This window comes from Hibiscus syriacus, unplaced genomic scaffold (assembly GCF_006381635.1).
Source record: "Hibiscus syriacus cultivar Baekdansim isolate YM2019G1 unplaced genomic scaffold, ASM638163v2 tig00001644_pilon, whole genome shotgun sequence".
Lineage (NCBI taxonomy): Eukaryota > Viridiplantae > Streptophyta > Magnoliopsida > Malvales > Malvaceae > Hibiscus > Hibiscus syriacus.
Window position 1 is genome coordinate 6,346,813 of NW_024061878.1, and position 25,605 is coordinate 6,372,417.

The window sequence follows — 25,605 nt, forward strand, 5'->3', positions numbered from 1 at the left end:
GGATTCCATTCCCATGAGAATCTCACATTCCCTCGTCCAAACTCCCCCTCAAGGTTTACTTGGTTTTCATCCCTAAAGTCAATGGAAAAGAAAAAATACATCTTTTCCGATCGATCAACTTATTCAATATTTCCTACAAGATCCTCTCCAAAACCATCATTCATCATCTAAGACCAATTCTCCAAAAAGTGATTGGCCTGTATCAGAATATTTTCCTGGCGGAAAGAAGTTTGACAGATAATATTTTAGTTGTACAAGAAGTTATTCATACCTTCCTGAACTTCAAAGGAAGAAAAGGAGTCCCTGTCTTTAAAATTGATCTTCATAATGCTTACGACAAAGTTAAATGGAAATTCTTACATAAAACGCTAAGCGATTTCAAGTTTCCCTTAGAGCTGATCGACATTATAATGTTCTGTGTTACATCAAGCACTATAGAACCTTTTTGGAATGGAGAAACCACTGAGAGCTTTGAGCCGGCTCAAGGGTTACGACAAGGCGATCCACTATCGCCTTATCTCTTTATCTTGATCTTGGAGAGACTATCCCATACGATACTCGAAAAGGTCGACAATGAAGAATAAAAGGCTATTAAAATATCAAGAGGAGGTCCAAACATTAGTAGCATCTTTTTTGCAGACGATCTGTTACTCTTCATTGAAGCCAAAGCAGAACAAATCATCCAAGCGAAGGAATGCCTAAATCAATTCGGACAAGCTTCGGGTCTCGAGGTAAATTTACTAAAATCAAAACTTTTTGTCTCGCCAAATGTTACGACTGATCTTGCAGGTTACTTGAGCCACTTATGTGGTATTCCACTTACCAACGATCTTGGCATTTATTTGTGTGTTCCAATAATCCACAAGAGAGTGAAGGCTAATACCTACAATCCGCTGATCGACAAGATTATGAAGAAATAAACTGGCTAGAAAGGTAGAGTTTGTCAATGGCAGGCCGAAGAACCTTAATCCAATCCATGACTACGGCTATTCCATTACATACAATGCAAACCGCCCTTCTCCCTAAGCCAACATTAGACAAGATTGATCAAATCAATAGGAATTTTCTTTGGGGAGGCAGTACCGAATACGGAATAAATCACTTAGTAAACTGGGACTTGATTTGTAAACCGAAAACTATGGGGGGTTTAAGTCTTCGAAAGGTCAGAACGATGAACACTGCTTTGTTGGCTAAAAGTGGTTGGAGAATGCGTATGCAACATGAGACACTATGGAAAAGAATATTCAAGGTTAAATATTTAAAACAAAAAAGCTTTATGGAGGTGAACATCCAAGCCAACAATTCTTTACTTGGAAAGGCATCCTTCACACACGTAGTATGATGGAGAAAGGCTGTAAATGCCAAATTTACTCGGGTGCAAATACGCGATTCTGCAGGACTGCTGGGTGGGAGAGAGACCACTAGTCGCTACAGACTTCTCAAACCTCGACACCCAAGATCGAAATGTTAAAGTAGCTCACTGTATTACCAAAAATAAAACTTGAAATCTACAGGAGCTACCGAATACGTTACCAACCTCTACCAAGGCTCAAATCGAAGAAACCCGCATCATGACAACAAATGGAAATCAAATGGAAGATAAGATAATCTGGGGATTTGGGAAAGATGGGCAATTCCCAGTGAGCTCGGCATACAACTCCTTAGTGCGTCATATTACAGAAGATGCACAAAATTTAAATTTCAAATGGATTTAGAAAGCGGAAGCCACAGAACGCATAAGAATCATTTTATGGTTATGCCTACTAAACAAGGCGAATACTAATGAAATCAGAGCAACAAAAAAATCTTACTCGGGATGCGGGCTGCAAGAGATGTCGAAATACCATGAAATCCATTGAGCACATACTGAGACTTTGCCCCAGAGCCAAAAAAGTATGGGAAACCATCCAAGCAAGGAATTACGACCCACGTTTTGAAGATCCCCGTTCAAAGATTGGCTCAAAAAGAACTGCATATCGAGAAAGACCACTGCAGAAGACAACCGCTGGGGAACTTTATTCATGACGACCATCTACAGTTTATGGAAAAGTAGAAACTTATTGGTATTCAACGATAGAGGAAAAACAAGAACAAACAGTAAAATATAGCCAAACTTTAGCGAGAGACAAAAAATCAGAAAAAGATTCGAAAGAGAGAATAACCATCAAAGAACCTTACTGGACTGGATAGAGTAAACCTCCGACGAGAACCTGATTGTTGAACTCAGATGGGGCATGCAGATTGGAACGGGGTAAGGCGATAGCAGGTGGCTTAATATAATTAGAACAAAATCATAATAAATACAAAATTAACCGGGATTAGATCATATCAAATCACTAAGAATACTAAATATTAAATTTATACAAATTTACCTAAATTAATCGATAGATTAAAATCCTTAAGTGTATCATTTTTTTGTTGTTGTGATCTTCTTAAATGATAAAGTTCTTTGGATAAAAGAAAATACGAGATTATTTATATTTTGGGAACCACAACTTTTTTATATAATTGATTTAAAAATCGGTTATTTTTTGTACTAACAATTTTATCTCTAATCTAATTATAAATACAATTTTAATAATATCTACATTTTTATTTTTATGACACTTATAATACCTTATGACTTTATAATAAATTTGTTTACTTAATTTATGTCATATTTTATGATAACAATATTTATTATAAATATGTCTTCATTATTATGGATTGTAATCCAACAAATAAGAGATGAATAAGGCGATTGATTGGAGGCTTTATGTCCAGATTCCGGAAAATAAACATCATAAATGCTGAGCTCTTGGCAAGGTTTCACCCTCATAAAAAAATTGAGTATCAAAAGACTGATTGTGGAGGTGGATGTTCAACAAAGAGTCGACTCTTGGGAGGACAACGCGGAGGAGCACTGGAAAGGAAACTCACTGTGGAAAGAGTGTGTGTGATTGGGTGGTAGAGGCGAGACACATCTGGAGGGAAGGCACTAAATGCGTCGATTACCTGGCAAAATGGGCGCTGGAAATGGAGTTGGAAACTGACACGTGCTTCCTAAAAGAACCCACGAAGGTTTAATTCAGCTACTTAAAGACTGTTTGTTTACTTTAGAATGTACTAAATAATTCAAATACTGAATGATTCAGAGGTTTTGTATGAATTAGCTTTGAATGTGACATGCTGTTTGATAATGACTATGAATCATTCAGAATGTACTTTGATGCTGAATCATTCAGCACTGTTTTGCTAAATCAATCAACACTGAATTATTCAGAGGTGAGAAATAAACACTTTGAATACTAAACGGTTCAACATTCAACGCTGAATAATTTTATTCAAAACCAAACAAACAACCCCTTAAAAAAGATGCTAAGAGTGTGAAGACATCCGTCTGTAAAAGCTGCTTTAATAGTATCTTCTTTTGTACCAATAAAATGTAAAAGAACATATTAATATACATGGTTTTCAGAACCGGATCGGTTAGTGAACCGATCATGCTATCGGTTCATTGGTTCAACCGGTCGAATCGGTCCGACCGATCGGAAGAACCGGACTATGTCATAATTATTTAAAAAATTAAATAAAAATACCAAAAATATTTAATAAAAAATAATTTTTTATATCACAAGTCATATTCAAAGCAAGTCATAACATATATAAGTTAAAAACAATAAAATCAAGTGAAACAAAATGATTCAAATTAACTACAACATAATATTTAAGGTAAACTATATTAAATAATAAATATAATTATATAACTATAATTAAAAAATAAATTTGGGGCTAAAAAATCATAACAAAATGATATTGTTTGGTTTAATTTAAAAAAAAAATCCCACATGGTTAAGAAACATAGAAGAGCATCTCAAAAGTCTAAAGAGTAAAAATATGAGAACGAAACAATCTCACATGGCTAAGAAGCATAGAAGAGCATCCCAACTAACTTTTATAAATAATATAGGTAATTTGGCATTCAAAATCATGGAGATTTTTGGTGAGCATTGAGTGAACTATTCTTTCACTTCAATCAAGCTCGAATTTTAGGCTTCAATCGAGCTTCTAATTTTTTTTTGAGTTCAAGCCTTTTCGAGTTCAAGTTTCAATATTATATTTCGAGTTTGAATTTGAACTTGATAATTTTTAGCTCGTGAGTTTGAGTTGAGTTGAGCTTACTTTTAAAGTTTTCAAGTTCGAGTCGAGCTCAGCAATACTCGAGTTCGACTTGGCTCGTTTAACAAACGACGTCGTTTGGTTTACTTTTTTTTTAAAAAAATAAAATAAAATAGGCGGGTTTTTCCGATTTTCAGCCGGTCTGGTTCGAACTGTTTAGCGGTTTCGGTCGGTTCACTAGTAGTGGTTCAACCAGTGTAGATTGAAACGGACTAGGCAGTGGTTCCCGGTTGTTAGATATGGCTCATAAATATACCAGTAAAGAGGACAGGATATGGTTCCCGATTTTGTAATTATGTACCAGGGTTTTCTATTATAAATAGAGATGTAACCTAGACCTAAAAAAAAAAAATCATTGAATAAAACTTCTAGCGCCGCCTAGGCACCGAGGACGTAAGCACATTGCCAAACCTCGTAAAATTCTCGTGTTCTTTCGTTTTCTTTACCCGTTTTTGTCAACAATTGGTATCAGATGTCAAGAGCAAAATTCGAAGTCGCGAAATTCGATGGTCAGGGTAACTTCGGATTATGGCAAACGAGGGTGAAGGATCTATTGGCGCAGCAAGGGATCTTGAAGGCTTTGCGACCTATAAAGCCGGCGTCGATGGATGAGGAAGATTGGGAAGAATTGCAGCAGCGAGCGGCAGAAACCATACGATTATGCTTGGCGGACGAGGTCATGTATCACGTCATGCATCTATCGTCTCCAGACGAAATTTGGAGGAAGTTGGAAAGTCAGTTTATGTCCAAATCCTTAACGACAAAACTGTATATGAAGCAGCGGCTGTATGGGCTGAAGATGCAGGACGATCACGATTTGGCGCAACACGTGAATGTCTTAAATCAAATCGTTTCTGATCTGGCTCGGCTTGATGTGAAAATTGAGGATGAAGACAGAGCGATGATTCTGTTGTGTTCGTTGCCTTCCTCTTACGAACACATGGTGACTACTCTTACATATGGGAAAGAGACTATCAACGTTGAGGAGATTACTGCAGCCTTATTGGCTCACAACCAGTGGAAGCAGAATGCAGGGGAAAGCTCTCAAGCCGATAGCTTATATGTCAAGGGTAATCGAGATCGTGGACGGAAGCCAGAGAAGGTAGGGTCCGGGAAGCGGAATTCCAGATCCAAATCCAGGGATAAGAAGACGATTCACTGTTACAAGTGCAAGGAGGCGGGACATATGAAGCGAGACTGTCCGAAGTTGAAAAAGCAGACTGATGAGAAGCGTGATGGCTCATCCAAGTCTGTGAACGTGGTCGAGGATGATACTTCTGATTGCAGTGAGGGTGCTATGCTTTCTATTTCAACGACACAATTGACAGATGCTTGGATTCTTGATTCTGGATGTTCTTATCACATCACGCCAAATAGGGAATGGTTTTTGACATACAGGCCGGTTAATTCTGGTTCGGTTTATTTGGGTGATGATCGATGTTGCAATATTGTTGGTATTGGTGATGTCAGAATTAAGATGCACGATGGCTCCGTTCGGACGTTGAGTGGTGTTCGACATATCCCAGACTTGAAGAAGAATTTGATTTCCTTGGGCACTTTGCACAAGAATGGTTTTATCCCTAAGGCTGACGAGGATAGGGAAACCATTCGGATTGTTAAAGGAGCATTGACTGTGATGAAAGGCAAGATGACTGCAGGGAATATCTACAGATTGTTAGGGAGTACGTTGCAGGTGGAGTTCACTCTGTTGAGTCCTGTGATGATACGACAAAATTGTGGCATATGCGCCTTGCTCATCTTAGTGAACGTGGTATGGCAGAATTACACAAGAGAAACTTGTTGCATGGTGTCAAAAGCTGTAAGCTCGATTTTTGCAAGTATTGTGTTCTTGGTAAACAGACTAAAGTCCGTTTCAAGACTGCGAAGCACACAACTCAAGGGATTCTTGATTATGTGCATTCTGATGTATGGGGGCCTTCCACGACATCGTCTTTGGGTGGATCTAGGTACTATGTTACTTTTATTGATGATTTTTCACGGAAAGTTTGGGTGTATTTTTTGAAACAGAAATCTGAAGTTTTTGAGAAGTTCAAGCTGTGGAAAGCTGAGGTAGAAAACCAAACAGGACGAAAAATCAAGTGTTTGCGGTCTGATAATGGTACGGAGTACACAGATTCACAGTTCCTACAATTCTGTAAGGAGCATGGGATTCAGAGGCATTTTACAGTGCGCAAGACACCACAACAGAATGGTGTTGCGGAACGAATGAATAAGTCGTTGAATGAAAGAGCCAGATGTTTGCGGTTGAATGCGGGGCTTCCCAAACACTTCTGGGCTGAGGCTGTTAACATGGCGTGTTACCTTATCAACAGATCGCCAAGGGCATCGCTGGCTGGGAAAGTTGCAGAAGAGGTATGGACTGGTCATGATGTTAGTTTTGATAACTTACAGATTTTTGGTTGTCCTGCTTATGTGCATGTACCTGCTGATGAGAGATCCAAACTGGATGCAAAATCGAAGGAGTGCATTTTTCTGGGTTACAAGAAAGGTGTCAAAGGATTCAAGTTCTGGGATCCAGTTGCGAAGAAAGTTGTGATTAGTAGAGATGTCGTTTTTGATGAACAGTCTATGTTGCAGCAAAAGCAAGACACGACAGTGGTAGATTTCGAGCAGTTTCCAGTTGAGAAACCAGAAACTTCTCAACCGACTTCTGGTGGTTCCACTACGGATGATTTGCAGGATTATAGTCTCTCCAGAGACAGGGTGAGACGGACGAATATAAAGCCTCCGAACAGATTGGGTTTTGAAGACTTGGTATCTTTTGCACTTACTGTTAGCAGTGATGATCCAGTTACTTTTCATGATGCCGTTACTAGTCAGGAAAATGACAAGTGGATGGCAGCCATGGTTGAGGAGATGGAGTCTTTGAATCACAATCGCACATGGGAGCTAGTTCCCTTCCTGAGGGTAAGAAGCCGATTGGTTGCAAATGGGTGTATAAGAAGAAACCAGCAGTAACAGAAAAGAGGGGGAGAAGTTCAAGGCTCGTTTGGTAGCGAAGGGTTTTTCACAGCAGAAAGAAGTTGATTATGATGAAATCTTTTCTCCTGTGGTCAGGCACACTTTAATCCGAGCAGTACTTGCATTGGTGGCTAGTTGGGATTTGCATTTAGAGCAGATGGATGTTAAAACTGCTTTTTTGCATGGTGATTTAGAGGAGCAGATCTACATGCGGCAACCTGAAGGTTTCACTCAACCTGGAAACGAGCATTTAGTTTGCAGATTGAAGAAATCTTTGTACGGGTTAAAACAGTCTCCGAGACAGTGGTATAAACGGTTTGACTCCTATATGATCAAGATTGGCTACAACCGATGTGAGTATGATTGTTGTGTCTATGTTAAGAGCCTTGATGATGGTTCTTTTATTTTTCTATTACTGTATGTTGATGATATGTTGATTGCTGCGAAGAACATGGATGATGTTATCGGTTTGAAAACTTTATTGAGTCAGGAATTTGATATGAAAGATTTAGGTGCTGCAAAGAAAATTCTTGGAATGGAAATTTGCAGGGACAGAGACTCAAGGAAACTGCGGCTATCTCAACGGGGTTATGTTGAGAAAATGCTAGAAAGGTTTGCGATGAGCAGCGCGAAACCAGTTAGCACTCCATTGGCGAATCACTTTAAGCTCTCATCAGAACAGTGCCCTAAGACAGATAAGGAAGCTGAAAATATGGCAAAGGTTCCGTATTCTAATGCTGTTGGCTGCTTGATGTATGCGATGGTATGTACTCGTCCTGATTTAGCTCATGCTGTTAGTCAAGTTTGTAAGTACATGTCTAAACCTGGTAAGCAACATTGGGATGCAGTCAAGTGGATCTTTCGGTACTTAAAGGGTACTGTGGGACATGGAATTGTTTTTGGGAGTCAGCGGGATAATCCTTTGGTTGTAGGATATGTGGATTCAGATTATGCAGGTGACTTGGATAATAGAAGATCTACGACAGGGTATGTGTTTACTCTTGGTGGAGGGCCTATTTGTTGGAAGTCTACTGTTCATCTGTCGTGGCACTATCTACACTGAAGCTGAATACATGGCAGCGGCTGAAGCTGCAAAAGAAGCTTTATGGCTTACTGGTTTAGTGAAGGAGTTGGGTGTTCAACAAGGTGGAGTTCAGTTGCTTTGTGATAATCAAAGTGCTATTCACTTGGCTAAGAATCAGGTGTATCGTGCTAGAACTAAACATATTGATGTAAGGTTCCACAAGATCAGAGAGTTGGTTGCATCTGGAGAGGTTTTGTTTCAGAAGGTACATACTGATGAGAATGCCGCTGATATGTTCACCAAGCCAGTTACGACAGACAAGTTCAAGCATTGCTTGGACTTGTTGAATGTTTCGAGTTGTTAAAGAAGCAAGGTAACCCAACCCACATCGAAGTTTCCAAGGGGCAGGATATTCGCCAAGGTGGAGATTTGTTAGATATGGCTCATAAATATACCAGTAAAGAGGACAGGAGATGGAGCGGAGTGAGCGAAGCGAACATCAACTGTCCTTACAAAGAAAGTCTCGTTGTGGGGTTACAAATTATGTGGGTTGGGGGTGCGGGGGCGCAGCCCCGCGGTACGGTACAGGGTTGATTTTGTAATTATGTACCAGGGTTTTCTATTATAAATAGAGATGTAACCTAGACCTAAAAAAAATCATTGAATAAAACTTCTAGCGCCGCCTAGGCACCGAGGACGTAAGCACATTGCCGAACCTCGTAAAATTCTCGTGTTCTTTCGTTTTCTTTACCCGTTTTCGTCAACACCGGTTGAACCGGCCGGTCCGATTTTCAAACACTGTTAATATATGAATTGCCCTTTTTTAAAAAAAAAATCATTTTTTTAATATTATATAATTAATCAAATTATAATTTTAAAAATATTTTTATTCATATATGACTTATAATTCCTTAAAATAATTAGTTTTTTTGATTAATCTAGTATAAGTACAAGGTAGTATTTGTGCAGAGATATCTCTCAACCGTTTGACATTAAATATTCACATCTATAACATTCCTAGTATTCGAACTCAGGTCATCAAGGAATAACAACAATTATTTTACCGCTGAGATCAGATAGTTCATTGTTAAAATAATAATTATCTATTAATAATTGGGCATAAAAATAATATTATGTAGTTGTTCAAATTATAAATTTTAATTTTATAAATTTTCTCAAATTATGATTTTAAATTTTTACCGTTTAAAGTAAGAAATTTAATGAAAGATAAGCTTGGCGCCTCCAAAAACGCGCATGCGTTCCGTGTTTAATAAATATTGTATGCTGTTATGAAGAACATTTAAATTTATGAAAAAAATAGTTGACTTATAATATGAAATAATCAATAACGTTTTTTTAAGAAACAATCATAAACGTTTTTGCGTATCGTCAGTTAAGGGCAAATACGTTGGGATAATGCATGGGGAAATAAAATTTCCCCAAATAATTCACCCAACATTTTATTTACTCAAATAGGTGTTTTTTACGTGATTTTGAAGACGCGTAGTGTTCCATGTGATTTGGAGAAGACTCCAAGATTGTTACACGTCTTCAACGTGAAGACTCCAAGATTGTTACACGTCTTCAACGTGAAGACTCCAAGATTTTCTCACGTCTTCAGCTTGTATGTGACATTTGAAGACCCCAAGAGTTCTACACGTCTTCAAGGTGAAGACTAGACGACTGCCATACGTCTGCCATACGTCTTCAGCAGGAATCTTGCATGCAAAGTTGCACACATGCATACTATTAAATGCCCATGAATAAATGCATGCAGTGAAATAAATGCCCATGAATGAATGAATGAATTATTATGAAAATTATATTTTATGATTAATTTAATGGATTTAAAAATTACATGAAGATGAGCATGAACACCTTCGTAATCGAATGTTTATTGGTACGCCACACAGTCTTATTATCAATAATTTAAAAATGGATAAATTTTACGATGTCAGGTTTGTTCGAGACTTCAGGCTGGTCCCTGGTTTGATCAGTGCATTGATTGAATGGTGGAGACTGCATGATCACTCTCGAGGATGTGGCCCTACAACTCGGGTCCTGATAAATGAGACGCTAGTGGTGAGGAAAAATGAAAAGAACCTGGTTTCAGTTTATGAGAAGCACCTCGGGAAGACGCTGCGACCATTAATTTTAAAAGGGTTGCGTTTGATGCTATCGTGGTTAAAGAACGCATTTAAGCTCAGTCGTTATAGTATCGATGAAGAAGTTATTTATGCAACTCAAGCATACATACTCCAGCTGATTAAAGGAATTTTGATGCCCGATAAATCCAGTAGTCTAGTTCATATACAATATCTCTCATTTTTTTTAAATTTTTTTTTGGGAAACCGATAAATAGAGTTGAGGGATCAACAATATTGACTTTCTTGTACCTCAAGATGTGCAAGGCGTCATTAGTCACATATAATAAAGTTACAATAGAAATCGGTGGATGTCTGATGTTGTTACAGTCTTGGACTTGGCACAGACTTCCATTTTTAACACTGATTAGTCGAGTTGAGATTGAGTTTCCTTTTGCCGGAAGGTAAAATTTTGATTTACAATATTAGTTTGAATTTATTTATTTTCTTAAATATGGAAACAATTATCTAATATTATTTTATTTAGTATACAGATGGAGGCATAAAATAGAAGAAAAATGTTGGCGCATAATAATGTAAAAGAGTTTAGAATGAAGATCAACATTAAAAGAAAAAATGAGGTATATAACATTAATTGATTTATTTATTGATTGATTTATTTATAATTATAAAATTTTGTTTTATAGTTTTTTTGGAGGTTGTACGAAAATGTACAAATAATATCGTTTGTGCCGCCACATGCACAACATATTTAGGAGGGTATGAATATTGGTGTGATGTTACACCCATGATATATTTTGCTTTTTTTGAGTACCATTGGGCCGATAGAGTGTTGAGGCAATTCGACTTCCATCAGTCTATTCCGCGAATTCCATAAAATGATGATGGTCTCCATGCAATACATTCATGGGGCAGTCCTATAACTGATTGGGTTACGAAGCATGCATACTACATCAATCTTTGGAACAATAGAGCATCATTGATGCGGACTCTCACTCTCATTCAATATGATGACTTCGATTTGCAAAATTCGGCTTACCATATGTATTATTGGGATAATGGGAAGCCATACTTGACAGCAGCCATAGAAAGGAGGAGATTTATACAATATAAGAAAAAATTTAGCAAAAGTGGAAAATATAGACTAAGTGGAAGTAGGAGTGGGAGTTCAGCTCAACATGAAACGAAAATAGTGTCAGTGGATCAAGCATTTGATGATTCATGAGAAACGCGATCAACATGGAAGCCGTGGGACAAGCATATGAATCAAAGATCAAGTCCGATCATATTGGAAAGGGGTAATATGATGGTAGGCGATGACTCATCAATTCAACAAGCTTTTGATAATTCCACTGTTACTGCCTATAGACACCCATCTACGATCCAATGTTTGTATCGACATTTGATTGTGAAGACATGACATCTATGATGTTAAATACGACTATTTGTCATACACCAAAGATGAGAGAGCAAAGTGGCCAGTAAGAATTTACAACATCGGAGAATATGCCCTCTATGAATAAGCAGGTTGACTATGATGATCAAACTCCCGAGAAACCTCAATGACCACAACGAAATCGACGAGGCCTTCGACATTATTATTCAACAACATTCCATCATCGGTAAGAATTATAAATGTTTCCTTGATCTTTGTATGAGAAATTATTATTAAATAAAATTTGTTAGCTTTTTTGAAAATTTACAGAACATTTTTTGAATTTGATTTATTGAAATTTAATTATTTAAATATTTTAAAAATCACTAAAAATAAATTAAATATTTTTAAACTCGAGTTCGACTTGGCTCGTTTAACAAACGAACGACGTCATTTGGTTTAATTTTTTTAAAAAAAAAACAAAATTGGCGGTTTTTTCCGATTTTCAGCCGGTCTGATTCGAACGGTTTAGCGGTTTCTGTCGGTTCACTAGTAGTGGTTCAACCGGTGTAGATTGAATCGGACTAGGCAGCAGTTCCCGGTTGAACCGGCCGGTCCGATTTTCAAAACACTGTTAATATATGAATTGCCCTTTAAAAAAAATCATATTTTTAATATTATATAATTAATCAAATTATAATTTTAAAAATATTTGTATTTATATATGACTTATAATTCCTTAAAATAATTAGTTTTTTTGATTAATCTAGTATAAGTACAAGGTAGTATTTGTACAGAGATAACTCTCAACCGTTTGACATTAAATATTCACATCTATAACATTCCTAGTATTCGAACTCAGGTCATCAAGGAATAACAACAATTATTTTACCGTTGAGATCAGATAGTTCATGGTTAAAATAATAATTATCTATTAATAATTGGGCATAAAAATAATATTATGTAGTTGTTCAAATTATAAATTTTAATTTTATAAATTTTCTCAAATTATGATTTTAAATTTTTACCGTTTAAAGTAAGAAATTTAATGAAAGATAAGCTTGGCGCCTCCAAAAACGCGCATGCTTTCCGTGTTTAATAAATGTTGTATGCTGTTATGAAGAACATTTAAATTTATGAAAAAAATAGTTGACTTATAATATGAAACAATCAATAACGTTTTTTTTTAAGAAACAATCATAAACGTTTTTGCGTATCGTCAGTTAAGGGCAAATACGTTGGGATAATGCATGGGGAAATAAAATTTCCCCAAATAATTCACCCAACATTTTATTTACTCAAATAGGTGTTTTTTACGGTGATTTTGAAGACGCGTAGTGTTCCATGTGATTTGGAGAAGACTCCAAGATTGTTACACGTCTTCAAGGTGAAGACTCCAAGATTTTCTCACGTCTTCAGCATGTATGTGACATTTGAAGACCCCAAGAGTTCTACACGTCTTCAAGGTGAAGACTAGACGACTGCCATACGTCTTCTGCCATACGTCTTCAGCAGGAATCTTGCATGCAAAGTTGCACACATGCATACTATTAAATGCCCATGAATAAATGCATGCAGTGAAATAAATGCCCATGAATGAATGAATGAATTATTATGAAAATTATATTTTATGATTAATTTAATGGATTTAAAAATTACATGAAGATGAGCATGAACACCTTCGTAATCGAATCAATGTTTATGGTACACCACACAGTCTTATTATCAATGTTTATGGTACACCACACAGTCCCTGGTTTGATCAGTGCATTGATTGAATGGTGGAGACCTGAAACTCATACATTTCATATACCGTATGGAGAATGCATGATCACTCTCGAGGATGTGGCCCTACAACCCGGGTCCTGATAAATGGGACGCTAGTGGCGAGGAAAAATGAAAAGAACCCGGTTTCAGTTTATGAGAAGCACCTCGGGAAGACGTTGCGACCATTAATTTTAAAAGGGTTGCGTTTGATGCTATCGTGGTTAAAAAACGCATTTAAGCTCAGTCGTTATAGTATCGATGAAGAAGTTATTTATGCAACTCAAGCATACATACTCCAGCTGATTAGAGGAATTTTGATGCCTGATAAATCCGGTAGTCTAGTTCATATACAATATCTCTCATTTTTTTTTAAATTTTTTTTGGGAAACCGATAAATAGAGTTGAGGGATCAACAATATTGACTTTCTTGTACCTCAAGATGTGCAAGGCGTCATTAGTCACATATAATAAAGTTACAATAGAAATCGGTGGATGTCTGATGTTGCTACAGTCTTGGACTTGGCACAGACTTCCATTTTTAACACCGATTAGTCGAGTTGAGATTGAGTTTCCTTTTGCCGGAAGGTAAAATTTTGATTTACAATATTAGTTTGAATTTATTTATTTTCTTAAATATGGAAACAATTATCTAATATTATTTTATTTAGTATACAGATGGAGGCATAAAATAGAAGAAAAATGTTGGCGCATAATAATGTAAAAGAGTTTAGAATGAAGATCAACATTAAAAGCAAAAATGAGGTATATAATATTAATTGATTTATTTATTGATTTATTTATTTATAATTATATAATTTTGTTTTATAGCTTTTTTAGAGGTTGTATGACAATGTACAAATAATATCGTTTGTGCCGCCACATGCACAACATATTTAGGAGGGTATGAATACTGGTGTGATGTTACACCCATGATATATTTTGCTTTTGTTGAGTACCATTGGGCCGATAGAGTGTTGAGGCAATTCGACTTCCATCAGTCTATTCCGCGAATTCCATAAAATGATGATGGTCTCCATGCAATACATTCATGGGGCAGTCCTGTGGGTTACGAAGCATGCATACTACATCAATCTTTGGAACAACAGAGCATCATTGATGCTGACTCTCACTCTCATTCAATATGATGACTTCGATTTGCAAAATTCGGCTTACCATATGTATTATTGGGATAATGGGAAGCCATACTTGACAGCAGCCATAGAAAGGAGGAGATTTATACAATATAAGAAAAAATTTAGCAAAAGTGGAAAATATAGACTAAGTGGGAGTAGGAGTGGGAGTTCAACTCAACTTGAAACGAAAATAGTGTCAGTGGATCAAGCATTTGATGATTCATGAGAAACACGATCAACATGGCAGCCGTGGGACAAGCATATGAATCAAAGATCAAGTCCGATCATATTGGAAAGGGGTAATATGATGGTAGGCGACGACTCATCAATTCAACAAGCTTTTGATGATTCCACTGTTACTGCCTATAGACACCCATCTACGATCCAATGTTTGTATCGACATTTGATTGTGAAGACATGACATCTATGATGTCAAATACGACTATTTGTCATACACCAAAGATGAGAGAGCAAAGTGGCCAGTAAGAATTTACAACATCGGAGAATATGCCCTCTATGAATGAGCAGGTTGACTATGATGATCAAACTCCCGAGAAACCTCAATGACCACAACGAAATCGACGAGGCCTTAGACATTATTATTCAACAACATTCCATCATCGGTAAGAATTATAAATGTTTCCTTGATCTTTGTATGAGAAATTATTATTAAATAAAATTTGTTAGCTTTTTTGAAAATTTGATTTATTGAAAATTTACAGAACATTTTTTGAATTTGATTTATTGAAAATTTAATTATTTAAATATTTTAAAAATCACTAAAAATAAATTAAATATTTTTAAATTTGATTTTTGAATGCATGCATGCAACAACATTCACGTATGGAGCAGTTTTTTCAGCTTTTGTTTTTTTCAGCCTTTTTTTCTCTAATTCATAATTGCATTCACATGGGCACATGAATTGTGATTGTCGTGAAAGGAGCAGCTTTTTTCTAGCATGCGTCAACTTTTTTTCAGCTTTTTTTAATAAAAAATTGTATTCATAATTGGTTTTTTTTATTAAATACATGTCATATTTTTTTTTATTAAATGTGTCCCTACTCCCCTGCTCGCTGCATCACTGCTCCCCCGCTGCATCATTTATTTATTTTTTGGTTTTCAGCGTTTGATGGTGCATCCAACAGCCTTGTTTTTCAGCTGCATCGGGTAGTTTTTTCGTTTTCTATATGCATTCACGTGGGTTGGTGGGGAAGCATTCATAATTGAATGCATACATTCAGGTGACTTTGCTAGTTGAGAGGCATTCATAATTGAATGCTTATTAAACCATCACTATTAAATTATTATTAAATCCTTAAATAATTATTAATTCATTAAATCATTATTAAATTGTTAAATCGTTAAATCGTTAAACCATTAAATCATTACATAATATTTACAAATATTCATTCAAATACAAATATGCAAGAAATCTAAATATTACTAAGCCATGTGTTATTAGGTTCGGACAATTTTTTTCCGAATAACCTTCACACTGACATAATCCACATCTCTTTGCTTGACATTTCTCTCTAATATGAATATCCATACTGGTATGGATACGAGTGGACTGAGGTCAACCCTTCGGACTTCTACGAAGCATTGAATTTGGTAACCATTCATCGTGCTCCTGTTTCTGCCAATATGATTCATTTGGAATCTGTCTGAACTCATAGTTGTAGACATTTAATATCCTTTGCAGATGGAAGCACTCGTCAACATAGGTGCATGTGTTTGTTCCAATATACATACATGCAGCGACTGCATGAGCACATGGATATCTCCATGCTTGAAAGCAACCACAATCACACTATCTTTGTCGTAAATCAACTCTAAATGTTTCTCACTCACCTCTTTTATTATGATGTATGATGCAATGATAATAAAAGTATGTCTGATTCGTTCGAAGTCATGAACAAACATTGATGTTGCCAATCGCTCATTCACTTGCATTGGTTTCACCATTGTAGTAGCCCAAATTTAACCACTATTGATCAGACACTCAATCTCTTTCCCTTTATTGGACCAAACTTTAGCCAACCTAAAGTATGTCTCATTCACCACGCTCGCTATTGGGAAATGACGTGTACTTTTTAGTACTAAATTAATGGCCTCAACAAGGTATGTTGTCATGTGTCTTTATCGTCGACCACCATCATATGCTTGCAGCCATTTTTCTTGCAGGATTTTCGAAGCCTACTTCCAAACAAGCTCATCATAAGTCCACTTTAAATTCTTCAACCTCTTATCAAAATTTAGTTGGCGTAGTTCATATCCTATTTTATAATATATATATTTTTTAACTTCAATTCAAAACACACACACATAAATGGATATAGATGTTGAAAATAAAACTTACCCATACTGATTATCTCGCTACGAATGCGGCTGTTATGAAACTTTTCGATATAGTTCTTACCAATATGGCGAATACAATATGCAGGATATGCATGCGGAGGTGTCCATCGACTTCCTGGTCATTCAATTACATCCAAAAGGCATGTTCCTTGATAGGGTATCTAGGACACTCCATATTCTCGAATGACATACTTACTTAGATTAGTCAAAAAGAAATCCCAAGCCTCTGATGTCTCTCCTTCAAAAATTGCGAATGCTATTGGAAAGATATTTCGTTGACCATCTTGAGCAACTACTATCAATAGTATAAGTTTATATTGCCCGTACAACCACATACCATCTACTTGGACCATACGCATGCAAAATGGAAATCCTTCTATACATGGCTTGAATGCCCAAAAGAGTCTATGGAATATTCTCTTCTCTTGAAGAAGTTGACCTTCTAGGTTATATGCATGCATGGTTTGAGATTTCACTATATTTCTCAAGATGAAACGTTTCATAGCTTGTAAAAAATTTGGTATCTTATTGTATGATGTATCCCAATCATCATATATCAACCACCTTGCCTTCTCATTCACATACCAAACTGGTTTGTATTTTACATTGTATCTGAATTGGTCTCGAATAGATGCAACTAACTTCAAACAATGGATCATTGGATTTTGTTCAACTAACACCTTCACATATTGGTATATTCTTCGGAATCTAATAGTCAGTGGCCTTGTTCGATGGAGTTTTGTAAACATGTGTGAGTGTACCTTGTAATGACCCAATCATCTTGCCTCAACATTTTAGACACTTTGATCAGCCACTTAGACTCGAGTCATATTTAACACACTTCACTTACAAAGTTTTCTGGTTGAACTCTGCAACCTTGTAAATCTACATGGCCTTTTATACAATACTCTTTAATCACCAATGTAGCTTCATTTTTTACTCTAAATTTCTTCCCAACAGAAAATTTACCCGAGTTTTTAGATGATTCAGTTATGTAGCCTGAAGTTAAATGTGGCATATCTGGGAATTTAGGTGCCCTCATTATTTTTTGGATGGTCTTGGTTCCTGATAAAGCTTTGAGACGTCCTTCTTGGGAAATGATAGGGTTTCACGATGAAGGGAAGCTAGGGCTTTGACCACAGAATGAAGATGATCTTAGTGGTGGTGGCAGTGCATGCCACAGCTGGCTGGATAAGGGTTTGACGATGAGAGGCAATGATGAAGATTTTGTTTTTTGGAGGCTAGGTTTAAATCAAATGAGAAGCTGATTTTGGCGTTTTAAATATAACATGTTTCGATGAAATAAAATAGGTTTTGATTTATTATCAGTAATAGCAACCTAACCTAATGATAGAGGCATGTGTTTGAATCAAACAGATGTGAAAACCGAGTGTTCATTATTCCACTATCTCCCAAGTATCTTTTACGGGGCCGCGGTTACTCCACTAAACCTTTACCATCGGAATACTCCTGTTCCAAAAAATTATATCGTCCCGATCTAAAATTTGTACAAGATATTCATCATAAGATAAATTAGGCCTCAACTTAACATCCTTAATCTAAATGATATGACTCGAATCTAGATGATATAGCCTCAACATAGACACTTGAAAGATGTCATGAAAACGACCAAGTTGGGGAGGCAATGTAACATCCCAACAACAGAGCTAGTGACTAAAATGAAAGTTTTTGAAATTTTGTTATCAATTTAGGAAAAATTGAAAAGTTCAGAGACTTAAATAGGAATATTTTGGTATTGAATTAAATAACAAGGAAGAAAAGAATGAAGGGTAATGTGGTCTTTTCATTTAAAGGATATTAATCTCCTTATTAAGAGATAAGCACAAGGGGTTGTGAGAGTTATATGGGAGCTTATTTTCTCTTGTCTTCTTCTTCTTCTTCTTCCCATTAGCCTCATTCCAAAGGTGAGTTTAATTGTAGCTATTTATTTCCTGAATTTGTAAGTTGGGTTTTTGTTATTTGGGTGTTATATAAGATTAAGAAAAGCTTATATAAGATTAAAACATCAAGATAAGAGAATTAGAAAGGAAATTGTAATAAGGGTGTTGTTAATATGATATAGTTTTTGAAGTATTGTTGATAAATTTGACTTGTCATAAGAAGGATTAAGAAGTCTAAAGTATTAGAAACGAGTTTAGAACATGATGAAAGTTTGGTAAAATTCTTAAATTCAAGAGTTATGGTGAAATATTGAAGATGATGATGTGTTATAGTGATAAAAGGTGGTTTAAGTATATGTAGTTGAGTTTAATGCATGAAAGGAGTGTTATAAGTGGAGTTTAGGTAAAGTGGTGGTAATTTTTGGGTTAAAGAAATAAAATCAGGGTTAGTAGTATCGGTACTGGTTGAGTAAGTACTGATACTACAGGGCAATATTAAGTGATAACTATGTGTAGGTATCGATATTGCATGAACAATATCGATACCATAAGGTAAAAATGGGATAGATCTTCATGGAGTATCGATACTGAAGTGATAGTATCGGTACCATGGGTATCAATATCAATTTGGAGGTATCAGTACCATTCTTGCGTTGAAATTCCAGAATCAAGGAAAAGTATCGATATCGTAAGAGGGTATCGATACTACAAGTATAAAGGTATCAGTATTGTGCTAGTAGTACCGATACTACTTAAGTTGGAATTTAGAAATTAGTGCTTTGATTAGTGTGCATTAGTAAGACTCTTTTTCAAGTAATTTGAATCCCGATATTTATTGGATTGTATATTCATGTAGATATCGATCGAAAGCAAAGTCCGGACAAATCGACAGAGTAAGAATTTCTGAGAGAGCGATAAGAGATTGGTATTGACTAGTGAGACCAAGGTGAGTACAATATATTAAGTATAAGTTATTTTATGGAATTAAGACATGCGATGAGTCTAATTCCGCTATTAGATTACATGAGTACATGAATACAAGCATGTGGTGATATGATGTTTATATGTATATGCATATGTCTAGAGGTTAAGTGCATCTCTATATGTGATATATGTGAATGCATGTATGTGTGATAAATTATGTGACTATGAGCTATGTGATAATAAATTATATGATTATATGATCATAAGAGATAAGACATAAGACATGTGACAAGAGATATGTGAAAGTGATCTATGTGACTATATGTTTATATGAATATGTGAATATGTGATATGATATATATGATAATGAGATATAAGACTCTACGAGAATATTACATGATACACATGATAAAAAGCTATAAGCTTATATGCCTATGTGATATGAATATGTGAGGAAAATAAATGATAATGCCCATGTTGTGTGATATGAGAGCTAGGGGTATAGTTGGCATGCCAAGAGTCGAGGGTTCTAAGCGGTCCTTCGGGACATTTCTACGTGGTCCTTCAAGACAATTTTATATGCCCCTAGTGGGACGTTATACGAGCTGTGGTGACAACATATGTGCACAACCTCAATGTACTCACATATCTTTAGTTCTCAAAAGTATATATGGGCTAACAAAGAGATAACAAATATATTGTATGTGATATATATATATATATATATATATATATATATATATATATATATATATATGATTTGTTATATGAAATGTATTAAAGGATTTATGCGATGTTGTATGTATTGCTTGGTTAAATGTATGATATGATGATTATGAATGTTATGTATAAGTGTATATAAATGTAAGCACTAATAATAAGATTGGTAATAATGAAAATGATGACATATGAGTATATAAGAATTTGTTATATGAGTTGGTATGATATGATTATATTTAATGTACATGCATTGATAAGTAGTTAAAGTTTCCAATATTCATTTACATGTCTCACTAAGTCTGTGACTTAGCGTGTGAGTGTTTCACTCGTAGGATCCAAGAAGGTTGAAAACGAAGATAGGAGGAGACATCATAACTTCATCGGAGATCAGATCAGAAGAAATTGAATAGTAGGTTTCTGTATTGTATTAATAAAGTTGGCATGTACTTAAAGAATTAAATTATATAAGCTCTGATCAGTTTTTGTAAACCTCTGATTTAATGTATGTAAATTATTCAATATGTGTAAATTAAGTTTTAAATTCTTCTCTAATTTATATAAGATTTTATATAAGTAAATGATTTGAAAAGTTAATTTGACATCTAGGACTCGTACTCGGGTCGGATACGGGCTAGGGGTGTTACAATTATAAACGTTTTTTTTCATCAAGGTAACTCGTATGAGAACATCTAATTAACACAGCATCTGATTGCTCATAGGAAAACACATTATTATTACGATATTTGATAACTTGTACAAGGGAACCAAGTTACAATCACACTGGGTGACTCGTACTAGAGTATTACAACTTCTATGAATAAATCAACTTGTACAAAAGCACCTAATAAACATTATTTATAAATACAAAGGTTCATATTGCTTATTATTTCAAGATTATAGATAGTAGAATGACCTTCCAAGGAGCACTCTCATGAAGGGATTCCACCCCTTCATATTCAAATTACAACATTAATTTCTTATAAAGGGCATACGTATCTATGTAAAACCGATTGTGTCAGTCTTGAATCTGAATATATTTGAATGATCTTATATTTTGTTTTGAACTATAAAACAGATGCTTCGTATTTTGTAATACATTGTTTTAAAAACTCTATATTATCAACATGGTTTTTGTGTAAATGCATCTTGAATTTCTATCGTACAAAGATATCAAGGTGTGGATTCGAGTCAATCCAAATGTGACATTATAGGTTCATTCCTTTTTCGAATTGAGTTTAGGGTCTTACAATATATACTTGGCACAAATGGCAAAGTCAATATAGAAAGGGCAAAAGGGAACAAATTCGAGAGCCTCTTCACGCAAACTCACATTTTCTCCGTTTATCTTTTTGGGTAAAGTACACAAATGGTCCCTTGACTATAGGGCATTGCTCTGTTGAATCTCCCCGACTATTAAAAGTTACAAAATGGTCACTCGACTATTCATATGTTCTAAAATAGTCATTTTCAATTAAAAATTGATGGTAATCTAAGTTGGACGTTAACCTGCTGACTGTGATATGATAAAATATGATATCAAAATGTCAAACGACTATCATATCTCAGTCAACAAGTTAACGTCCAACTTAGATTGTCATCAATTTTTAACGAAAAATGACAAGTTTATGACAGATGAATAGTCAACTGACTATTTTATAACTTTTAATAGTCGAGGGACTCAACAAAACATCCTATAATTGGGGAACCATTTTGTATTTTTAATAATTGGAGGACTCAACAAAGTAACACGTTATAGTCGAGGGACCATTTGTGTACTTCACCCTATATTTTTTAGCTTAGCATTAAAGTGGGGAAATTACAAAACAAGCCCTTTTAGAATCTTGAGGTTCACATATTGAACTTCAAACTTTTACCCTCGCTCAATAAGATCTTTTATTTTATAAAAAATTCAATTAAGTCACCAAAATTTTTATTTTATTCAATTAGGTCCTATCAACTTGACATTTCTTCCAATTAAGTCCCAAATTCAAAATTTCCAATTCTAAAATTTAATTTACTTAAATAAAACTCATAAGTTGGATTTCAAGGTGTTACACCAACACATCTTAAAACGCCACAATCAAACTTTGAGAACTCAAGGTATATCCACTTAATAAATACATCACTTGCATAAATTTTCTATATAATATTAATACAAGATTTTTCAGTTATTATCTCTTATTTGTTTCAAAACTTTCAAATTTTAGTCATAATTATTTTGAATATTTTAAATAATTAAATTTTATAAAATATATATTTATAAATTATTTGATTGACATTTTCTAAAATATATTTTCTTAAAATGTTATCAATAATAAATTTTAAATAGAAAGACGTCAAAACTAAAAAAAAAAGTAACCATAAAATTAATAAATAACAATTTTAATAGTAAACATTACTCAAATAGTGTGGTGAAAAAAATTGATTTGTCTGGAGTACATGAGAAATTATTTTTTCAATTACGGTGAAACAAATAGTGTATGGAGGAAGATGATCGGATCATCTGACGTCTTTACGAAGACATATGGAAGGCTTGACGTTTTTCTCATGCTCTCATAGCCAGTGCACACCCATGCCTTCTCAAAGCATTTAAGAGACATCCACTATTCCATGCGGCTTCCTCGGATCATGTAGAAGACGTCAATTACTCCATACATCTTTCTTGTGTTACTCCTTAAAGTATCCTATTTAAAATAATCTCAAGGATACAGCCATACAACATATGAAGAATTCTTTTTTTCCCACAGCCCTATTTGATTGATTTTGCCAATTTTAATAGAATAATAATAATAATAATAATAATAATAATAATAATAATAATAATAATAATAATAATCTTTGAGCTCCTTCTCCCGAAAGAAATGACTACTTTCACGTGGAACTGATTATTTAAAATTGAAATATAATTTAAAGTCAACACCGTCCCATATGGATCAACCCATGTTATTAAAAAGTATGGAAGTTCATGCAAGAGCATGGGGGCTTTTCCTTTCCAAAGCAACTTTGATTCAACAATACCGTTGAGGTCGGTGCATTAAATCATAAATTATGCTTAACCATCACAAAAATCAATAATTAAATTATATAATAATCGTAGAGCACCATAACATGGTTTATATATAAACAACAAGAAAATTTCTCTCAATTGTTATTCTGGTCATCCACTTTCAAATATCTCATTTTGTACACACTCTTCCAAGGCAATTTCAAGCAAGGAAAATGACGGTAAGCATCTCTATAATTCTATATAATCTATTTTTACTAGAATGTGCATTCGATTGAGTTAAATCGAGTAAAAAAATCTTGAGTTATTCAAGTTCACGAGTCTTATTTAATAACTTAAACTTCATTTGAAAATTTTTCGAGTCGAGTTATTTGAGTTTCTATTGAAATTGAATTGTAAATATTATAATGTTATGATACTATTTGATTCTAATTTAAACGATTTTATATAACAATATACAATATACATATATATTTCTTCTTATTTTTTTATATATGATATGAATATATCATGCAGAGTTTTAGGATCAAGCTTGAAAATCAATTCACTAATTATTAAAAATTTTAAGTAATTTGAGTTCTATTTTACAACTCAGGTCAAATTTAAAATTTTTTTGTCGAAGATTATGAAATTACAATTCGAGTCAAGTTTTTTTTAGTCAAGCCTAGTAAAAAACATCAGGTTATTCAAGTTGAGATGCATTTTGCTCACCCATGCTTTTAGAGTCAGATATTTATAATTCATTTAATAATTCGATTATATTCTTACATCATAGAGATGCGAGTTCATATGGATTGTGCTGGATGTGAAAGCAAGGTCAAAAGCTCTCTTCAGAAACTCAAAGGTTGATATCCCGTTAGATCGACTTATAATTTTTGTTTTAGCAATTTCTACATAGGGAGAAGATGCCTTTAGAGATTGTTGACAGATAGACTGATAACTGGAGTTAAATATAACTGATAATTAATATTGTGGATTTTTCAACGTGCACACAGGGGTCGACGAAGTGGATGTCGATATGGGCATGCAAAAGGTGACGGTCACAGGATATGCCGACCAGAAAAAGGTTCTTAAAACCGTTCGGACGAGCCGAGCTGTGACAGCTACCCTACAACCCGGGCCACCATAGTCTTTCCAATCACTATTACAATCAACACCAATGCAATGGGCCTATGACATATTGTGCACCACAGCCTTCATCATCTTACAATTACTATAAGCATGGGTATGATAGCAATGATCCTTCTTATTATCGTTATCCAGCTCATTCAACCATTTTTGGTCATCAAACAAGTTCAGCTTTCAGTGACGAGAATCCTCATGCTTGTTCTATTATGTGAAATTAAATAAATTCTCTAATAATAATAATAAAGAAATAAATTGTTGAAATAATTCTTTTAGGTCCAAGAAAGATGTAATTGTACTTCTGGTTTTGGTTTTCCTTTATAATATGAAATCATATCCTTCTCTTTTTCTTTCTTCTTATGTAACAGCGTACAATGCAGGATATAATTTATATTTGTTCATCTTGAAATATGAATTTTTTCATGTTAGTTATTTATTTTATTGATTGTATCCATCCTATATTTTACCAGTTTCTACCTACTTACAAAAATTTTATATTAATAATATATATATATAAACCTTAAAAATATTTCTTAATCGGCCTTTAATTATATACGTGCAATTGCAAACAAACATATTTTCCGGTACTACAATACTGTATTAATATTAAAGAATTTCTAAATCTATCACTAATTATATACGTGCATTTATTTTTTATAAATATAATGATTTAGCTTTTGCACCTTTTTTGAATAAATTGAAACTCTCAAAATAATTAATAAATTATAGAATATGGTTAAAAATATTAACTGAATCATATGGCTTTAAGTGTGACCTTCCAAATATGTTCACCGAACTTTAAGATCTGATTTAGAGATCACATTTGATAATACCATAACGAGGTCTATAACGGTCAGACTGTAGGGAATGTAAAGATTTTGTTGCTTCTAAATTTTATGTGATATATTTAGGGATGGGCATGGGTCGGGTTTTTGCTACACCTGACCCGACCTGAGAACAAGGGATCCTCCACCCGATACCCGACCCGATCAAAATAAGATTTCCCTCGACCCAACCCCGACCCGAAAT

At 34.7% G+C, this 25,605-nt stretch overlaps 1 protein-coding gene across 1 annotated transcript; it reads left to right on the plus strand.

Moving 5' to 3' along the window:
- The first annotated feature begins 24,225 nt into the window (after positions 1-24,225).
- Positions 24,226-24,791, plus strand: LOC120129149 (heavy metal-associated isoprenylated plant protein 28-like). The gene is given in 3 exon segments (XM_039146732.1): positions 24,226-24,295; positions 24,447-24,534; positions 24,536-24,791. Coding segments are annotated over 3 exon segments (411 nt in total). The 5' UTR covers positions 24,226-24,228.
- Positions 24,792-25,605: the final 814 nt, after the last annotated feature.